A 21,251-nucleotide genomic window follows, 5' to 3' on the forward strand; every position below is an offset into this window, starting at 1 on the left:
CTTTTCATTACATTAATTTTACACGCGCTTCAGTTATTGTTATGTAGCTTCATTAAATAATCATCTACATTGTAATTACCCATCATTGACGGTATATATGATAGAGAAAACACTTCTATTGGGGTTTTGGTAGACAATGTGAAAAAAACCCATCCCATCGGGGTCGGAAATTCACCCCCCTCCCCTCCATCTCCGGTTTTACATGTTTACCAAAACCTCGTGTTTTCTCCTATATATTATAAATAAAACTGTCCCGATCTTCTTTTGACCACATGCCGTTCGCCTTCGCGTTGCTTCCACTAGCTCGCCAGTCCCAGCGCTTTATTGAAGTATTCCACTTCGGACCGTAATTGGTGAGGATGTAGGGCAACGCAGGGCACGGAACACGGACTCGGACACCCATGAAGTAAGTCCAGCAAAGTTTAGACTTTGGCAAAATGTATCTGAAATCGAATTTTGTATTCTGTTCATAACCTTGATTAAGAGGCCAGCATTTCTTCAAACGCTTCCAAAATATGGGGAAAAATTTAAAATCGCTGAGGCTGCTTAAAATCACACAAAGATGACGTTTTAGAGAGAAATATTATATTCATATTGTTTTTGCCGCAGCAACACATGCGTTTCGTGTGTTTGAAGAGTGTATGCCATTTTAACCCCGTGTGAATGTTGGTTATGGGTTTGCGGAAGTGTAGAACTCTCTGTACTTATCATTCGTTGGAGGATAGTTAATGTGCTTATATCTCCATCTCTCGTGCATCCGCCCCAACAGCTGGTGATCACAGTTACATGTCCTATAGGACAATTTAACAGTAGGGCTGGGACGGGTAACCCGGATACCCGGGACAGGTGGGTAATGACAAACTCGGGTACCCGTCTCAGTACCCGTTGTGAGTAATAATAGAGCATGTTTTTTTTCACGACGAACTGTCAAGCGTTCAACATTTCCATGGTAGACGTATTTCGTATTGTGACAAAAATGACGTCTGATGCAATTTCTAGTTTCAAGCGTATGTTTCCGTGTTTCCTTAAATGACCAGTTGACCTGACTTTGCGTGTGTTTGTGATGGGTTCCAACAGAATACGGCCTTTCTACAACTATACTGTATAATCTCTAAGCGACAGTGATTTGTACACTCTTGCTGATGAAATGGTCGAGTCGGAACCTTAGATCAGACTCTGTGTAATGAGAGGTTTTTTATGAATAAGGAAAGACCTTTGTTGGATGTTACCAGCCGGCACCTTGCCCAGTCTGTACATGTTATAAAAAGGCAAAGAATACTCCTCTTTAACACCTCACCAGCCTCTCGTTGTTAGAGGGGCGGTGGGGTAGCCTCGTGGTTAAAGCTTTTGCTTAGTTGCAGTATTATTTACTGGTGTACCCATTTTACAGTGACAGTGAGAGTGAGTGAGTGAGCTTAGTTTTACGTCACTTTTTGGAAATATTTCAGCAACATAGCGGCGGAGGACTCCATAAATGGACCCATGTGAGCCCGGGTCTTCGGCGTGACAAGCGAACGCATTAACCGCCAGGTGTCACCTCACCGTGAGTCTGACTTGAAACAATTATAATTATTTTTTGAAATCCCCATATAGGAAAAAGTGGATGTTGAAAACAAATCGAATTATGAACACTCACTTAAATTTACGACCTGTGGCTTTTTCGGTTCCTCCATACCACAGATGCGTCCTTTCCTCGTAGACGAAATACACATCAATCTTGACGCCAAAAGCAAAAATGGCTATTGTAAAACTGTCGGATACCTGCAACAGAGGCGTGGGAACGAATGCACGCATATAATTCGTATAAACCCACAAAAAATATGTACCGCTTAAGCATATTGCCTCGTCATACAGGATAGCTAGTAATGATGCTGTAGGGGTTGGTGGATGACACATGTTGCTGAACATGCCACTTCTATCCAGTCTACTAGATGCTGTAGGGATTGGTGGATGACACATGTTGCTGAACATGTCACTTCTATCCAGTCTGCTAGATGCCATAAGGATTGGTTGATGACACATGTTGCTGAATATGTCACTTCTATCCAGTCTGCTAGATGCTGTAGGGATTGGCGGATGGCACGTGTTGCTGAACATGCCACTTCTATCCAGTCTACTAGATGCTGTAGGGATTGGTGGATGGCATATGTTGCTGAACATGTCACCTCTATTCAGTCTACTAGATGCTATAGGGATTGGTGGATGGCACATGTTGCTGAACATGTCACTTCTTTCCAGTCTGCTAGATTCTATAGGGATTGGTCGCTGACACATGTTGCTGAACATGTCACTTCTATCCAGTCTACTAGATGCTGTAGGGATTGGTGGATGGCACGTGTTGCTGAACATGTCACTTCTATTCAGTCTACTAGATGCTATAGGGATTGGTGGATGGCACATGTTGCTGAACATGTCACTTCTATCCAGTCTGCTAGATTCTATAGGGATTGGTCGCTGACACATGTTGCTGAACATGTCACTTCTATCCAGTCTACTAGATGCTGTAGGGATTGGTGGATGACACATGTTGCTGAACATGTCACTTCTATCCAGTCTACTAGATTCTATAGGGATTGGTCGCTGACACATGTTGCTGAACATGTCACTTCTATTCAGTCTGCTAGATTCTATAGGGATTGGTCGCTGACACATGTTGCTGAACATGTCACTTCTATCCAGTCTACTAGATTCCATAGGGATTGGTCGCTGACACATGTTGCTGAACATGTCACTTCTATCCAGTCTACTAGATGCTGTAGGGATTGGTGGATGGCACGTGTTGCTGAACATGTCACTTCTATCCAGTCTGCTAGATTCTATAGGGATTGGTCGCTGACACATGTTGCTGAACATGTCACTTCTATCCAGTCTACTAGATGCTATAGGGATTGGTGGATGGCACATGTTGCTGTACATGTCACTTCTATCCAGTCTGCTAGATTCTATAGGGATTGGTCGCTGACACATGTTGCTGAACATGTCACTTCTATCCAGTCTACTAGATGCTGTAGGGATTGGTGGATGGCACGTGTTGCTGAACATGTCACTTCTATCCAGTCTGCTAGATTCTATAGGGATTGGTCGCTGACACATGTTGCTGAACATGTCACTTCTATCCAGTCTACTAGATGCTGTAGTGATTGGTGTATGACACATGTTGCTGAACATGTCACTTCTATCCAGTCTACTAGATTCTATAGGGATTGGTCGCTGACACATGTTGCTGAACATGTCACTTCTATTCAGTCTGCTAGATTCTATAGGGATTGGTCGCTGACACATGTTGCTGAACATGTCATTTCTATCCAGTCTACTAGATTCTATAGGGATTGGTCGCTGACACATGTTGCTGAACATGTCACTTCTATCCAGTCTGCTAGATGCTGTAGGGATTGGTGGATGGCACGTGTTGCTGAACATGTCACTTCTATCCAGTCTGCTAGATTCTATAGGGATTGGTCGCTGACACATGTTGCTGAACATGTCACTTCTATCCAGTCTACTAGATGCTATAGGGATTGGTGGATGGCACATGTTGCTGAACATGTCACTTCTATCCAGTCTACTAGATGCTGTAGGGATTGGTGGATGGCACGTGTTGCTGAACATGTCACTTCTATCCAGTCTACTAGATGCTATAGGGATTGGTCGCTGACACATGTTGCTGAACATGTCACTTCTATCCAGTCTACTAGATGCTGTAGGGATTGGTGGATGGCACGTGTTGCTGAACATGTCACTTCTATTCAGTCTACTAGATGCTATAGGGATTGGTGGATGGCACATGTTGCTGAACATGTCACTTCTATCCAGTCTGCTAGATTCTATAGGGATTGGTCGCTGACACATGTTGCTGAACATGTCGCTTCTATTCAGTCGCAGAATATGATATGTGCAACCTGCCTAAAACACAATAAAGAGTTCACTTCTCTTAACAGTGAAGTCTCGTCTCTCTCCCGCCATAGGACTAAAACTCTGAAACTCCTAGTATGTACTCTGAAGACAGAGAAGGCAAGCACAATCCACTGACGACAACAAGGTTTACAGCTATACTACATGTAGATTTAAACTTTACACATACTACCAAGATAACTAAAACCAAACTGGTTTAAACACAAAAGGTTCAAAGCGTTTTACACTACAGTCTCTGAATATGTTTACGCTTAAATAACAATCTAAACATCGTAATGTTCCTAAAGAAGTGTTCAAATATTACTAATCAAACAAGAGTTGAAAACATATTTGGCGAAGTTCAGTTTAAATTTCAGTTTAAACCTTCTCTTTAAAACTTCCTCACCTTCCCTGCCACAAATAGGAGTTCAAACCCTGCCTTTAAAAACGCCGGTATCATACTTGTATGGAACTCCTGGATAGGAACCTCTATGTCTATATCGGGAGAATGGGCGATGAAGTCACACTGTCGATACCAGCCTGCAGAATGGAACAAGTCCACCGATTAGAATGAATGAGTGAGTGGGTGAGTGAGTTTAGTTTTACGCCGCACTCAGCAATATTCCAGCTATATGGCGGCGGTCTGTAAATAATCGAGTCTGGACCAGACAATCTAGTGATCAACAACATGAGCACTGATCTGCGCAAATGGGAACCGATGACATGCGAGCCTGTCCACCCGATCCCGTTAGTCGCCTCTTACGACAAGCATAGTCGCCTTTTATGGGTCATGTTTTGTAGGACAAAAAGCATGAACATATACTGTAGTGACATTCCATTGTTTCGAAAATTACGTGCCTGTTGCTGTACGGTGACATGTTGACAGGTGTGAAATCTTATTTATATAGTTTTGATATGAAGCTATGAAGTTTTCCTAGTTTAATTCAGAATGATGAAAGGAAATCTCACCGAGACATGTGCCTGAACTGAGAGAGAACGTGACGCCAATACTGTCAAGAACGCTTTTGGCTTTCAACAGGACTCGAGGCCCATATTGTGTTATCGTAGTATTGAACTTGGGGTGCTGTTCCAGATATCTCTGTGCCCTTTTGTAGTCGCACTCAGTAAACTCCGACTGTGACACCTGGACAAGGAACTGCTCAACTGTATGCGGAACATGGAGTCTGATGCCGTCTACAGTCATGCCTTGGAGATTGAACCTGGACAGAATAGGACATTACACGTCAGAGTCTTTGCTTGTGTGCTTGTTGTTTATCGCTCAGCAACATTCCCATGTCGGCGGTCTGTAAATAATCGAGTCTGGACCAGACAGTCCAGTGATCAATAGCATGAACATCGATCTATGCAAATGTGATATGTTGATATGTGTCAGTCAAGTTAGCGAGCCTGACCACCCGATCCTGTTAAGTCGTCTCTTATAACATGCTTGGATTACTGAAGATCAAATCAAACTGGGGTTGTCAGTAATGTCTAATAGCTTGGTTCCTGTCATTTATTTTCCTTTTATTTATTAATTGGAAACAGTGACACAATCATGTCAAATGAAATAGAATATTTTGACTTGTTTTATGTTTTATCTTGTAAACAATTGCCTTGACTGTGCGTGTGTTTATAAATGGCGAAGTGGCGATATTAGGATATTGCGATACTCCCATATAGCGATGATGCGAACAGACTTAAATGCGATGTAAACCGACGACCCAGTGATATCTCGACGTAACTCTTCAGGGCGTTAAAGCGATGGCCCGAAACACCACCATACTTATGAAAATTGAAGTCTTATTGTCAGGTCCACAGGGGTTAGAATCAATCACTGTTTGGACAATAATTCTTAAAAATATAAGTCTAGACTTTTGCAATCATATTTGACAGTGAAGCGGTATAATTCTCTGTATTTTCTTCATTTCATCGATTTCGTTCAGATTTGAAATATATGTCAATCTTAAAAAAAAAAGAAAATTTGATCTCAAAAGTCTGGATATTTGTTTTAGAAAAATATTGTCCAAACAGTGATTCCAACTGTTGTGGTCAAGTACTATACCTGTCGTATGCTCCAGCATGCCTTCCAAATGACAAATTCAGACCCGTTGTTTTTGATGGTTCCAGAGCACTGTGCCACAAGAAGTTGTCTGCTCTTTTGTAAAACACCACCAGGTGGATGAAAGACCGGAAACGCAATCCCTGGTGGATGCGGTAATGTGTGGGAATGCTGGGAACGTTAAGCCTCCGACTGGACAACAAACGAGGGTCAGGAGAGGCCATGACTTGTAGGAAAAAGCCATGGTAGCTCAGATCTTGAAGGAGAGAACCCTGAAAGTTGTCACCCGTTCTAACAGTATGAGAAATATTTGTAATGATTATGTCACGATCTTATATCACACAGTACATTATCAACAGTTGATATAAAATTGGTATAGCATCAACTTTAGAGACCGTTCATATTTTATGGCTAGGGAGGTGATGACTTTAAGGCGGAGTCACCCATTTCTCTTCTGTGGAGATGGGAGCGGGCGGGGATCATCAATATTGTACAAAAAATATGATTTAAATGAGGGGAATGGGAGCTATGACGTTTTCAACCGGAAGCTTGTACATCTTATCTGGTATGTCTTAGGGAACATCATCTATTATCTCCAGGGTATATATTCCGATAAAACTCCACACGTGCCCTTTACTCATCTATGGCTCGGCCCGATAATTTTATTACCTCCCTTTGCTGGTTCCGCATTCTGTCAGTAGCCAATTAGCTAAGCTGTTACATCCGAACTGGCCAGTGTCAACAAAGATAGCGATCGCTACCGCAACGGTTTATTCGCGACGCGACTCACATTTCACAAAATGTATTTTTTTAAAATAATGAATAATTTTCCTCTGATGATACATCTATGTATCCGAAATGGGATCCCTATCTTTCAACTCTAGAAAAACGTTAGCAAAACCCACTCAAACCCATCCATTCGTCGTGCAAATGACGTTAGTGCCAAATCAGGTTTTGCACGTGCAGTCGATCACGTGATCTTGCATTGGCCTCAAGAATTGAAAAATCACTTTTAAACCACAGTTCTAACCTTACTTTATATGCCACGATTGTCAAATGTGTAACGTGAACGTGCCGTTGGCATATTGCAAGCGTGAAGATCAGTTATTGACGTCGCAAGAGCAATGGGATGCAATCGTTGTACTGTGTATGACTTGCGAGGTCATCTACAACAAACTGGCACCACTTCTGATCGCCCAAGGTCGGGTCGTCCACGTATGAGGTCACGAGCAGAAGACCGTCAAATCGTCCTACGTCACCTACGTGATAGATTTCTGCCGGCTACACGAACCAGGACTGAGATGTTTAGAGGTCGACTGTCCTCACAGACCATTCGAAATCGGTTGCGGGCTGCCAGTCTCCATTCTCGACGTCCATATTGTAACTTGACATTCTGTATACTCATGTTTTGGAAAGGCGGTGTAGCCTAATGGAACTGATTGTGGCACTGTCGGTGTATCGAGTACATCACACACATCTCAGTAATGAAATGATAACAATTTAACCATTTTACCATGTGCCCTGGGGAAAGAATGTGAAGTTTCTTTCTTGACTCAGTATATTTCTTCCATATTATCTCTGCATCAACTGTGTTGTCAAGTTTAATCGGTTAGATAATTTAAAAAGCGAAAGTGAGTTGTGATTGGTACGCTCAACTTCAAGCGTAGACGCCTGATTGGATAAAGAGCCAGTCAAGGGAGGTAAGAAAATCATCGGGTTGAGTCGTAGATGCATCCAGGGTATAGTGGAAGTTTCCCGTAACTTATTCTATGGGTATTATCGAGGATGTTTACGGAAGGCAGAAATGAATCTGCCAGTTGTAAATAAGGGTGTGCCTACCCTTTTGTCCCAGTCTGCATCCAGTACCCCGAGAGTGATGACATTCCCAGCCGAGCACAGGACACAGTGGGGCTTGGAATCGGCCAGCAACGACCGAAGAACGACTGGCTCAATGACAAATATGGTGATGTCTCGATGTAGGCACGTACTGGTGAATGTCCGGACAAGATTCTGTTTTCATGAAATGATTTACCTCAATTATATGTAAAGAAAATAATCCGATTTGTTTTGATTGTTGTTTAACGCGACAATCAACGATATCTAGCAATGCGGTGGCTGTATGTAAACAAGCAATGCTGTACAACCCAGGGATTGACATCATGAGCATTGTCCTGAAAAATTAGGATATGATGATATGCATCAGCCACGTCAGCGAACCATATCAAATGATCCCGTTAATTGCCTCTCGCAAAAAAAAACACCAGGATTACTGAACCTATTAACCCCGATCTTAAAGGGGCGGTGGGGTAGCCTAGTGGTTAAAGTGTTCGTCACGCCGAAGACCCTGGTTCGATTCCCCACATGGGTTCGATGTGTGAAGGTCATGTCTGGTGTCCCGGGCCATGATATTGCTGGAACACTGACACGACCTCTTACTAGGGCTTGTTGCACTCAACAGTGGAGTGTAACGAGTGAGTGAGTTTATTTCACTCCGCACTCAATATTCCAGCCATATGGCGACGGTCTGTAAATAATCGAGTCAGGACCAGACAATCCAGTAATCAACAGCAGGAGTATCGATTTGCACAAATGGGAACAAATGACATGTGTCAACCAAGTCAGCGAACCTGTCCACCCGATCCCGTTAGTCGCCTCTTACGACAAGCATAGTCGCCTTTTATGGGTCAAGTTTTGTAGCACAAAGCATGAACATATACTGTAGTGACATTCCATTGTTTCGAAAATTACGTGTCTGTTGCTGTACGGTGACATGTTGACAGATCTGAAATCTGATTTATATAGTTTCCTAGTTTAATTCAGAATGATGAAAGGAAATCTCACCGAGACATGTGCCTGAACTGAGAGAGAACGTGACGCCAATACTATCAAGCATGGGTTGCTGAAGACCTGTTCTACCCCGGGACCTTCACGGGTCGGAGTGTAACGGATAATAACTTTACTGAGACTGGGGAAATCGAAATTCAACAGGAAAGAAGTATTTTAATACAACAGAAAGAAAAAATAAAATACAACAGGAAGACAAAACATATGACTACATCAGGAACAGTATACAAATGTATACTAGTGAGTGAGCTTAGGTTTCCGCCGATTTTAGCAACAGGCCTCCCTAAGTAACTGAAGGAATTACGGCAAATTGGAACGAATTGCATCTCAAATGTAAACAAACACAGCCTACTCGCGAAACAATTGCAGCGATATCGGCAGTTTAGCGGTAATAACATAAACACAACGCTCTTATCAGAAACAATGTCGGTAATACTTGAAACACCCTCGACCATCTTCGGAGATTTCTCGGCTCCGTTCCGTGATTTGTCAGTCGCGTCCTGAATGAGTGAGTGAGTTTAGTTTTACTCAGCACTCAGCAATCTTCCAGCTATTTGGCGACGGTCTGTAAATAGTCGAGTCTGGACCAGACAATCCAGTGCATCGACAACATGAGCATCGATCTGCGCATCGATCTGCGGAACCGATGACATGTGTCAACCAAGTCAGCAAGCCTGACCACCCGATCCCGTTAGTGGCCTTTTACAACAAGCACAGTCGCTTTTTATGGCAAACATGGGTTGCAGAAGGCCTATTCTACCCCGGGACCTTCACGGGTCGGTCGCGTCCTGAAACTCACACACGACATGTAGTGCAGGGTCCGTAGCCTGGACATACCTACATACGTAAGATCCGACAGCACTAAGTATCCTAGGAGTTTAAGACTGAAGAGAATGCCCCGATTGTTTACTAACTGCATTAAACCGAAAACAGGAGAGTCGGTGTACTTTGTAACGATTTAACGATTTAGTGTTTCCATTAAATGAAGCTTTAGAGGAACGAATTGAAAGAGTTAACACTTTAACAGTACGACATCTTCAACCACCGTGTAGCTGGAATATTGCTGAGTACGGCGTAAAATTAAACTCACTCATTCACACACTGTATGAAATACTTTCCAAAATTTGCCAGCCACACGGGCAAGCTGTTGCTGAAAGTTACTAGCCCACAAAGTAATTCACAAGACCGAAATTTGAATGTAGAAAGAGCGTCATACGTCATGCCACCGGAGGTTGTTTACGTCTGAACATCGGAAGCATCCGGGACATGACTTATGACGCTCTTTTGCAGTGACGATCCTTTCCTTAACAAATAATCTATAGCTCCGACACCTCATACCTAAACACATTCAACACAGGTGGTCAAAGATGGATAATTATAAAAATGAAAACAGTAGAAACTAAAAACAAAACTCACCGAGACGGGCGCTCCTTCCAGTGACGCCATGTTTTGATGTGTGAGTTTCAGGACGCGACCGACAAATCACGTAACGGAGCCGAGAAATCTCCGAAGATGGCTGAGCGTGTTTCAAGTTTTACCGACATTGTTTCCGATAGGGGCGTTGTGTTTATGTTATTACCGCTAAACTACCGATATCGCTGCAATTGTTTCGCGAGTGGGTTGTGTTTGTTTACAATTGAGATGCAATTCCTTCAAATTTGCCGTAATTTCTTCCATTACTTAGGGGGCCGGAGCAATATTTAAGCAACATTACGGCGAGTGACAATAGATATGGGCTTCACACGTTATACCCATGTGGCCAATCGAACCCGGCGTGACGAGCGAATACCTTAACCACGAGGCCACCCCACTACTCCAATACCAGTATGTGAATAGAACAGGAAGAAATAGTACATTGCAGCGAAAAGAAACATCCGAATACATAATAACGAAACACACCAGAAGGAAAAATCTGTATACAACAGGAAGAAGCATTAGGATAAGATCTGTTATTCACTGGCAAGATTTTTATTTTCTATTGTCACTTGAAGTTATGTCAATCTTTCAGTCTGCGCTTTGTTTCGGCTTCAACGAAAAAGTGTTATAGTGAGGGAGCGCCTGCACGGGGCATGGTAGGTCGGTCATCGGAAAGTCTAGTAGCCGAATGGGCTGGTTATGATTTAAAGTCATAATCACTTAATGCGGTCCCTATCATATGCCTAACCAGGATATTCCTTCACAACGTATGAAGCCCATTTTGGGCGTTCCAAGCCGTGATATTGCTGGAATTTTGCTTAAAGCGGCGTAAAACTAAACTCATTCACTCACCACAAGGTTCTCTTTCCTCAGCGTGAAGTGACGAAGGACAGCACACACAGCCGCAATGACAAGACATGAACAGATCATTTGTAATGTGCGCTTCGATGACCGGCAGTCACGGGTAGGTATTCTCATATTTCCTGAAAAATAAATTTAAAAAAATAAAACCTGAGGATATATTTCGTGCATACCTGTGATAATACCAAACTCAGGAATCTTTCTGAGATGTGATGCATAGAAAATCTCACCCAAGTGTCTACTGATATATTAATTTTTATATTTCAAAACAAGTTGATAGAGTAACAAATATCTGAGACTTGCCGAGGATGTTTTTACCTTTATCATTGAGTGTTGAAATAACTGATATCAGTAGACACGATGGTGAGATTCTCCTTATCATCCCAAATCATTCTTCATTACTTTCCAGTGAAAAATGTACATCTCTGAACACAGCACTGCTATCAGCACTGCTGTCGGCACTGCCATAGACTTCCAGTGCTTCCTAGGAGATATCCTCTGATCTCACACAAGCGATATCTCCTGTGGGACACAGTTTAGGATGATGAAGCAAAATATACACAAGCTGTGGGTGCAGTGTGCAAACTAGCGACTGGTCCGGTAGCCAATGGCTAGTAAAAATCCAGTTAGCCCAGTAAATCACCACAGTCACGGGTCTGATTGCCTAGTGAATTTTTATCGGATCAGTATCTAAATATATCACTCTCTCCAACATAAGTTATAAAATACTTTTAAATCAAGCAAGATTATGGTCTGATATATTAGCGATTTAATGATGAAATGTACGTTTCCGACAATATCTTATTCTTCATATATATATTTGAAATTTTTTGTTCAGTTTCTGCATTCAAATTTCAGGCTTGTGGACTTAGTGGGCTGTTAACTGTTAGGAATAGCTTGCCCGTGTGGCTCGCAAATTTTGGAACTTAATTCGCACACTGTGTGAATGAGTGAGTTTAGTTTTACGCCGTACAAAGCAATATTCCAGCTCCACGGCGGTTGAAGCTATAGTACTGTTAAAGTGTAAACCATTTCAATACGTTCGTCCAAGGCTTCATTAAGTGAAAACACTAAATCGTCAAACATATTAAAAAGTGCACCGAATCTCTCATTTCGGTTTCACGCAGTCAGTAAACATTCGGTGTATTCTCTCCTATCATAAACTCCCTCCGCACAGGATACTTAAAGTGCTATCGGATCTTACGTATGTAGGTATGCTACTGACCCTGCACAGGCTACTGACCCTGCACCATGTGGACATGCCGTTGTCTGTCTCAGGGTCCCTGAACCACACTGTCAGTATTTTCACTACTCCCTAGCCCTACCTGCAGTGCAAACGCCTTGAATAAAGTCTAGATTTCGCTCCTTTTCAATTTAAATGGTTCATTTGTAACTATCAGTGTTATGCAACAGTCTAAGTAAACCAAATATTATTCGCAACACTTTTTCTGTGTATTTGGTCTTGTCTCCAGAAATGATTATTCTATGTTGTGATTTTATTTTATTAACCCTAATACTTGGGTGAATATGGGAATGGTCTTATTGTAGTGACAGCTCTGAATATTGTTGTAAAAAGGGTGGTTTTGTGAACATTCAACTTTGGATAGCCAACAAGGAAATTACTCATTTTTAAACCTAATGTTACGTAGGTTTTACTTTCATATTAAGATTTAAATTCATTTATCATAGTTTGAACTTTTCTACAAGAAAAGAAAATGTTCTAATGGTTCAATTTCTGACTGACAAAATGTTCATAGGTTATCTTCTATCAATCCTAGGAATTCAGTTCATGTGTAAACAGCATCTTTAAACAATATGGAATATTTTGCAAAGTCTAGTTTAGAACAGTTGACTGAAGTAAGTGGCAACATTTACACTAGTGTGTGTAAACTTGTGATAGGTAGTGTATATGACACTAGTGTGTGTAAACGTGTGATAGGTACTGTATATGAACACGACTTGATAGCGTCGTGTAAACATATATTCAAGTGATAGATGGGCTGGGTTATAAAGTTACCCGTATCAATACATGCTGTCACTGAAGTCTATCGAACTGACCGACTTTACCCTGTGAGCGATGCTTGAATTTATTTCATTGTAATTAAATTTCCTCTTGGTTATGTATGAGTTTCAGGAAACGATCATCAGTACTATCCATCTGCTTGAACGTACACGCAAATGTGACGGATCTCTCAGTGTTTATAGACATGTTAATGTTCAAAGGATATTGATATTCTGTAATGCTGAGTGAGTGAGTTTACTTTTACGCCGCATTTAGCAATCTTCCAGCAAGATTACTGCTGGAGTCACCATAAATGGGCTTCACACATTGTACCCATATGGGAAATCGAACCCGGGTCTTCGGTGTAACGAGCCAACATTTTAACCATTAGGCTACCCTACCGTCCCTTATGATCTTGAGATCATGATGTGAGATATATACGCCATATCGTGTTAAGTTACACATACACTGATACATAGTTACAGATATACTGACGCATATCAAACATATAGACATTCAAGTGGACTTCATGCATTATGGACCCGTGGAGGTCCGGGGTAGAATAGGCCTTCACCAACCCATGCTTGCCATAAAAGGCGAGTGTGCTTGTCGTTAGAGGCGACTAACGGGATCGGGTGGTCTGACTCGCTGACTTGGTTGACACATGTCATCGATTCCCAAATGATCGGTGGTCATGCTGTTGATCACTGGATTGTCTGGTCTAGACTCGATTGTTTTCAGACCGCCGCCATATAGCTGGAATATTGCTGAGTGTGGCGTAAAACTAAACTCACTCACTAATATATTATCATTCATCCATAAATGTCCGTGTTAGAACTGATCTTCAGGATCCCATGCTTGTCGTCAGGTGACTGGTGCCATTAGGTGACTGGCAATTGGTTGATACGTCATCAGTTCCCAATTGCGCTCATCGATGCCCATACTGTTGGTCACTGGATTGTCTGGTCCAGACTCGATTATTTAGCGACCGCCGCCACATTGCTGGAATATTGCCGAATGTGGCGTAGAACTAAACTCACTCACTTATCATTCGTACTGAAACACGAGACGTGGGGAATAGGAGTGAAGTTCCAGTCTACAATGAACACACAAAGCCATTTAGGTAGTTGTCAAATTGAGCATATGTTGTATTTGGGATTACACTTTCTTAGTAAACTGCAAATTCTAGTGCTTTTGTTGGGTTGAGTCCCAATCGGGTCTCGAACCCACAGACTAAGTCAAGCACCTAATCGCCAGTACACAAAGTCAGACCAGTCCGGGTTGTTCAGTTCGCTCACTTTGGGTTACATCAAGGCCCAGATTTTCGAAGCTCTCTTTGTGCTAAGATAGTCGTAAGTGCCATACATTAACATTAACCTACGACTATCGTAGTGTTTCGAATATCTAGGCCCAGATGTCTTTGTATTCTAACTGTGTAGAAAAATGCTCATTCTGATGATTATTGAACTGACTGGTCCAGACTCCATCATTTACAGACCGCAGATTTATAGCTGGAATATTGCCGTTTCTACGTTGACTGTCATGCAAATGTTTCTACTCTGACTTACATTGACTTACATGTATATACGTTTCTACTCTGACTATCATGCAAATGTTTCTACTCTGACTTACATTGACTTACATGTATATACGTTTCTACTTTGACTGTCATGCAAATGTTTCTACTCTGACTTACATTGACTTACATGTATATACGTTTCTACTTTGACTATCATGCATATGTTTCTACTCTGACTTACATTGACTTACATGTATATACGTTTCTACTCTGACTATCATGCAAATGTTTCTACTCTGACTTACATTGACGTACATGTATATACGTTTCTACTTTGACTGTCATGCATATGTTTCTACTCTGACATACATTGACTTACATGTATATACGTTTCTACTTTGACTGTCATGCAAATGTTTCTACTCTGACTTACATGTATATACGTTTCTACTTTGACTATCATGCAAATGTTTCTACTCTGACTTACATGTATATACGTTTCTACTTTGACTATCATGCAAATGTTTCTACTCTGACTTACATGTATATACGTTTCTACTTTGACTGTCATGCAAATGTTTCTACTCTGACATACATTGACTTACATGTATATACGTTTCTACTTTGACTGTCATGCAAATGTTTCTACTCTGACTTACATTGACTTACATGTATATACGTTTCTACTTTGACTGTCATGCAAATGTTTCTACTCTGACTTACATTGACTTACATGTATATACGTTTCTACTTTGACTGTCATGCAAATGTTTCTACTCTGACTTACATTGACTTACATGTATATACGTTTCTACTTTGACTGTCATGCAAATGTTTCTACTCTGACTTACATTGACTTACATGTATATACGTTTCTACTTTGACTATCATGCAAATGTTTCTACTCTGACTTACATTGACTTACATGTATATACGTTTCTACTTTGACTGTCATGCAAATGTTTCTACTCTGACTTACATTGACTTACATGTATATACGTTTCTACTTTGACTGTCATGCAAATGTTTCTACTCTGACATACATTGACTTACATGTATATACGTTTCTACTCTGACTATCATGCAAATGTTTCTACTCTGACTTACATTGACTTACATGTATATACGTTTCTACTCTGACTATCATGCAAATGTTTCTACTCTGACTTACATTGACTTACATGTATATACGTTTCTACTCTGACTATCATGCAAATGTTTCTACTCTGACTTACATTGACTTACATGTATATACGTTTCTACTTTGACTGTCATGCAAATGTTTCTACTCTGACTTACATTGACTTACATGTATATACGTTTCTACTTTGACTATCATGCATATGTTTCTACTCTGACTTACATTGACTTACATGTATATACGTTTCTACTCTGACTATCATGCAAATGTTTCTACTCTGACTTACAATGACTTACATGTATATACGTTTCTACTCTGACTATCATGCAAATGTTTCTACTCTGACTTACATTGACTTACATGTATATACGTTTCTACTCTGACTATCATGCAAATGTTTCTACTCTGACTTACATTGACTTACATGTATATACGTTTCTACTTTGACTATCATGCAAATGTTTCTACTCTGACTTACATTGACTTACATGTATATACGTTTCTACTTTGACTGTCATGCATGTGTTTCTACTTTGACTTGCATGTGCTCTACTACTTTGACTTGTATACATATATTTTTACTTTCACTTGTATACATGTGTCTGTGAACATGATTGCTGACATAAAAAGCATGTGGAAAAATAGAAATAATCTGCAGGGAACCATGACTAAATTATCCCGGGTCCTATGTAGAATAAGTGGAGCTTAACCAGAGGGGTTTTAATGTTGTCATTACAACCATGTCGATATTGAGTTTGGTATGTCTGCGTATCTCCTGGGTGTGCTGTGAACTGTCCTGGTGCTTTTCATGCAAAAATTATCATTGTACGACATGGGGCCAACTGAGTGAGCGAGTTGTGTTTTACACCGCTTTTAGCAAGATTCCAGCAATATCATTGCAGGAGATATCAGAAGTTGGCTTCACACATTCTGCCCATGTTTATAATCGAACCCGGGTCTAGGCGTGTCGAACGAACGCTTTAATCACTGGCTACACTAGGCCAACGAAATAAAAAGATGCTCTCGCGCATGTTTCATATATACTGAGTCAAAAAAGAAACTTCACAAAATGTAATTTTTAAAAATAATGAATAATTTTTTTCTGATGATACATCTATGTATCCGAAATGGGATCCCTATCTTTTGACTCTAGAAACACGTTAGCAAAACCCACTCAAACCTATCCATTCGTCGTGCAAATGACGTCAGTGCCAAATCAGGTTTTTCACGTGCAGTCGATCACGTGATCTTCGCATCGAAGTTTCCTTCATTTCCACGTGTTTGCATTGGCCTCAAGAATTAAGAAACCACTTTTAAACCACAGTTCTAACCTTACTTTATATGCCACGATTGTCAAATGTGTAACGTGTAATTTTTACTCTTGTGACATGACATTCTGTATAATTCGAAATTACCAAAATGATAAATACTTTACTTACCTTTATTACTTCCAGTATTCTTTCAGCGTAGATTAATTCATTTTTCACCCAAGCACCCCATTGCTGATAGTTTAAAATGTTTTCTTCAGTCAACACTTAAATATTCATTTAGCTGGGCCGGTTCGTTAAAAAGCATACCCATATATCGTTCACACCCTTTGATCCGCTTTAACCAATCCCCAGAAATTCTATATCAACAACCTGTCATTCAGTATTTGATATATCACATTACGAGGAGTCGATAAAGTACATTTATAGATTGGAAACGTAGGCAAATAAATTTCTCCGTGTTATCGAAACGTATAGACAAACCATAAAATTTAGGAAGGTACATAATGTTGACATTACGTGGTCAACAATTTATTTTGTAGATATTAGAGCGGTGTTTGGTATTACCGAACGGCTAACACCACATCCCACCTACTTCCTACCGTCTTTCGTCACACATAACAATAATCAATACACACAACGGACCTCTCATATGCATCATATTCACGTGTGAAGACGAGTAAATTCCGCCAAGTAAACCTGTTTCAAGCAAATATTTGACACAATCTAATTGTCAGATTTTGCACCGTTGTCGGCTCTGCCGAACAATGACGTCGGGCTTTTCCGAACAATTAAATGACGTCGGGCTTTTCCGAACAATTAAATGACGTCGGGCTTTTCCGAACAATGACGTCGGGCTTTTCCGAACACCATGTTGGGCTGTTCTAAACTATTTGTCGTGCTGACGACCTCTATGACGAGTTTTTATGCTCAAGTGAGCTCATTTCATTCATATTATGTACTCTGATCTCCACGTTTTTTTCTGAAATTTGTATACTCCCTCAAAAAAGAAACGCATCACTAAGTTTGAATTTTGAATTTTCTTTGTATTGATGCAGGCGAAATTTTCCGAGCATCTTTCACGGATTTGTAATTTCGTATGTGTTTTTGTATCAAAACATCGCATCCAAACGCACCCACCTTGCATAACGCCTATTTAAAGACATGATTTTGTTTTTGCGCACGTATTGTCACCGAAAGCAAAATGTGCATGAAATGCGCGTGAAAAGTGGGATGCACATCGCGTCGCTGATGGGTATAAAAGGTCGACCCTTGTCTCTCCTTCATTCACCTTTCCCGCCACTTTCAACGTGAATGAAAATGCCGAGAATAAGCCGTGCAAACCGAAACATCGCCATAGGACTTCTTCAAGCAGGACAATCCCAGCATGCCGTCGCCTGCCGTGTGGGAGTCCGTCAGAGCACAATTTCTCGTCTCTGGAAGAGATGGCGCCAACAGAACTCCGTCGAAGATAGGTTAAGGCGCGGACGTCCTAGAGTGACCAATAGAGCCCAAGATCGGTACATCCGGTTACATCTCTTACATCATCGTACTGCTACAGCAACCAGTACCGCCATAAACATACCCGGATTACACCAAGTTTCTGCTCAGACCGTCAAGAACAGGCTTCGAGAAGCAGGTCTAAGAGCACGAAGACCCTATTTTGGCCTGTCCTACGTCAACGTCATCGACAACGTCGAGTACAGTGGTGTGCCAATGTGCAGAACTGGATTCGGGAGGCGGAGTGTGAGGATGTGGGGAGCCATATCCTACACTGGAAAAAGTAATTTGGTGATGTTCCAAGACAATCTGGTCGCTCAACGCTACTGTGCTGACATCCTTCGTCCACACCTTCTTCCTATTCTCAGCCGCCAGAGGGAGCTGTTCCAACAGGATAATGCCAGACCGCACACGGCACGTGTCACAACAGATTTCTTCACTAATGAGAACATCAATGTGTTGCCATGACCATCCAGGCCACCAGACTTGAACACAATAGAACATCTGTGAGATGTTCTCGACAGACGTGTACGACAGCGTAACCCACAGCGGCAGACACTCGGACAACCTGCCACAGCTCTACGGACAGAGTGGACTGATCAGATCCAAAGACTCATTCGATCCATGCCGAGACGATGTCGTGCAGTCCTAGACGTTCATGGGGGTCACAACAGATCCTGAATTCAACGCCACCTTGCAGTCTGTGTGACTGCCTATTGGACTTTTTCATCTCCGTGCATAAGATGGATGATTTCAACGTTCCCTATGCAGATTTTCATTGAATTGTGTAGATTGTTACGAACAATACTGTATATTCAATCGATTGATATAAAATAGCTTAAAACTATATATGCGTTTCTTTTTTGAGTGAGTATATAATTTAGCCCATTCCAATATCTAGCTGGAATAATTCTGAGTACGGTGTTGAACGCCAGACCAATAACTGAAACGTGCAGCTAGGTCATGTTATTTATTTTCACTCGACGTTATTAGTAAACGGCATTCATGTAGATTTGCTCGCAATTTGAGGAATAAATGAGGAATAAACGTCATTATAACGTAAATTTAGAAAGAATGAAAAATGTAATGCCAGTTGCTTGTCTTTTCGTTAATATTCTTTTCTGCATCTTTTGAAACATATTTAAGGAGCAGACGATCGTTTTTTTCCGGTGTAGGAAGTTTATGGCATGCGTGCAAAATTTGCTGTAGCGATCGGCAACCTAAGGAAACAATACCAAAATGGAATTTGTTCGGTAATACCCGACACCGCTCTTCTTATAGTTTGTGCATTTTTTTGCTGCAAAGTTTTAGTTGATAATATGCTATGAAGCTGTTGATCACTGTCTGGTCTCAAACTCGATTATTTACAGAGAGCCGCCAAATACATGTAGCGGGAATATCGCTGAAAATGGTAAACGTGAAATTCTATTTTAACACATTTTGTCTGATGAAAATATAATCTTGGGTGATATATAAGTTGACTGTGACAGTAGTTAATTTGGATTATCTATTCCTGAATGGAGTACGATTTAAACCACACCACCTTGCCCGTTGCTGAAAATGATTGTCCAGATAACATCAAATATCTACGTGGAACAAAACGTCACTGGCAGGCCGATATGTACCACTGCCACACCGTTGTACCGAAATTACGAGGTCTCGGGAGGGTAAACTGCAAGCTGGAGCCTCGTCAATATTCTTAATGTAATTGTTTGAACATATACAAAGTATAAACAGAGAGTAGCACTATATACAAACAGCAAATCAATGAAAACTATCCCATGAAAGATGTGTGTATATTTAGAAAGCGAAGTAGCGTACAACCGAATTAGTTTCATGTTGAATGAGTGAGCGAGTTTAGTTTTACGCCGCACTCTAGCTGTATGGAGTCCGTCTGTAAATAATCCAGTTTGGACCAGATAATCCAGTGATCAACAGCAGGAGCGTGATTAGTCGCCGCTAATGACAAACATAGTAGCCTTTTGTGGCCAGCACGGGTCTTCATGTTGAAATAAATATAAGAATGATATTGTAAACATAAAGGAATATTTAACTAGAAATGATAACAGTATCAAGTATGTTTCATTGTTTTGAATCTAAAAAATCCAAGTACAACCACTAAATCATTCCCACAACAAAACAAACAAACAAAAACAACAACAACAAAACAACAAAAAATAATAATAAACCCCAAAAAAACACACCCCCCCAAAAAAAAAAAACAAAACAAAAAAAAACCCAAAAAAAACCAAAAAACAAAAAAAAACAAAAAACCCAAAAAAAACCAAAAAACAAAACAAAACAAAACAAAAACAAAAAAAACCCCCAAAAAACAAAAACGAAACAAAACAAAGCAACACAAAACAAAGCAGACTCTGTCACGGAGATAATTCTATGCAATGTCTGGTTTACTTACCCTTGCATGTCTGCCTGTCTGTCTGCTAATGAGAATATGCAACGCACAACTTCAATCACTGACCACTTCAGTTAACACCTGTCGGGCTTATAGACCATAAACAAAGAGCCGGCTAAGCGTCTCGGCATATGAACCAGTGACCAGTGAAAAAGGTTCGTTACACTTGAGTGCACACCCACCGGCTCTGACTGGATTCGGTATCGCGACTGTCTCGTTTCGAGGGAGATAAACACAAGTACGAAATGTTGCACTTTTGATTCGCGATTATATGCTTTTTTTAATCAGCGGTGAATGTGATAAGTCATGAATCATGAATAAGTGATAAGTGTGTTTT

General features: G+C 40.9%; 2 protein-coding genes across 2 annotated transcripts; one reads left to right on the top strand and one right to left on the bottom strand.

Annotated features, from left to right (window-relative positions):
* Positions 1-229: 229 nt before the first annotated feature.
* Positions 230-12,324, bottom strand: LOC137291208 (ribitol-5-phosphate transferase FKTN-like). The gene is made up of 8 exons (XM_067822497.1): positions 12,315-12,324; positions 11,063-11,193; positions 7,790-7,960; positions 5,954-6,222; positions 4,861-5,111; positions 4,298-4,431; positions 1,637-1,761; positions 230-443 (listed from the first exon to the last, which is right to left on the bottom strand). The coding sequence occupies exons 1-8, from the start codon at positions 12,322-12,324 to the stop codon at positions 230-232; spliced, it is 1,305 nt and encodes a 434-aa protein (XP_067678598.1).
* A 5,997-nt stretch (positions 12,325-18,321) lies between these two features.
* LOC137291209 (uncharacterized) lies at positions 18,322-18,969 on the top strand. The gene has a single exon (XM_067822498.1). It carries the CDS (start codon positions 18,322-18,324, stop codon positions 18,967-18,969), a length of 648 nt encoding a protein of 215 aa, XP_067678599.1.
* Positions 18,970-21,251: the final 2,282 nt, after the last annotated feature.

Source organism: Haliotis asinina, chromosome 7 (genome assembly GCF_037392515.1).
Source record: "Haliotis asinina isolate JCU_RB_2024 chromosome 7, JCU_Hal_asi_v2, whole genome shotgun sequence".
In the NCBI taxonomy this organism is placed as follows: Eukaryota; Metazoa; Mollusca; class Gastropoda; order Lepetellida; family Haliotidae; genus Haliotis; species Haliotis asinina.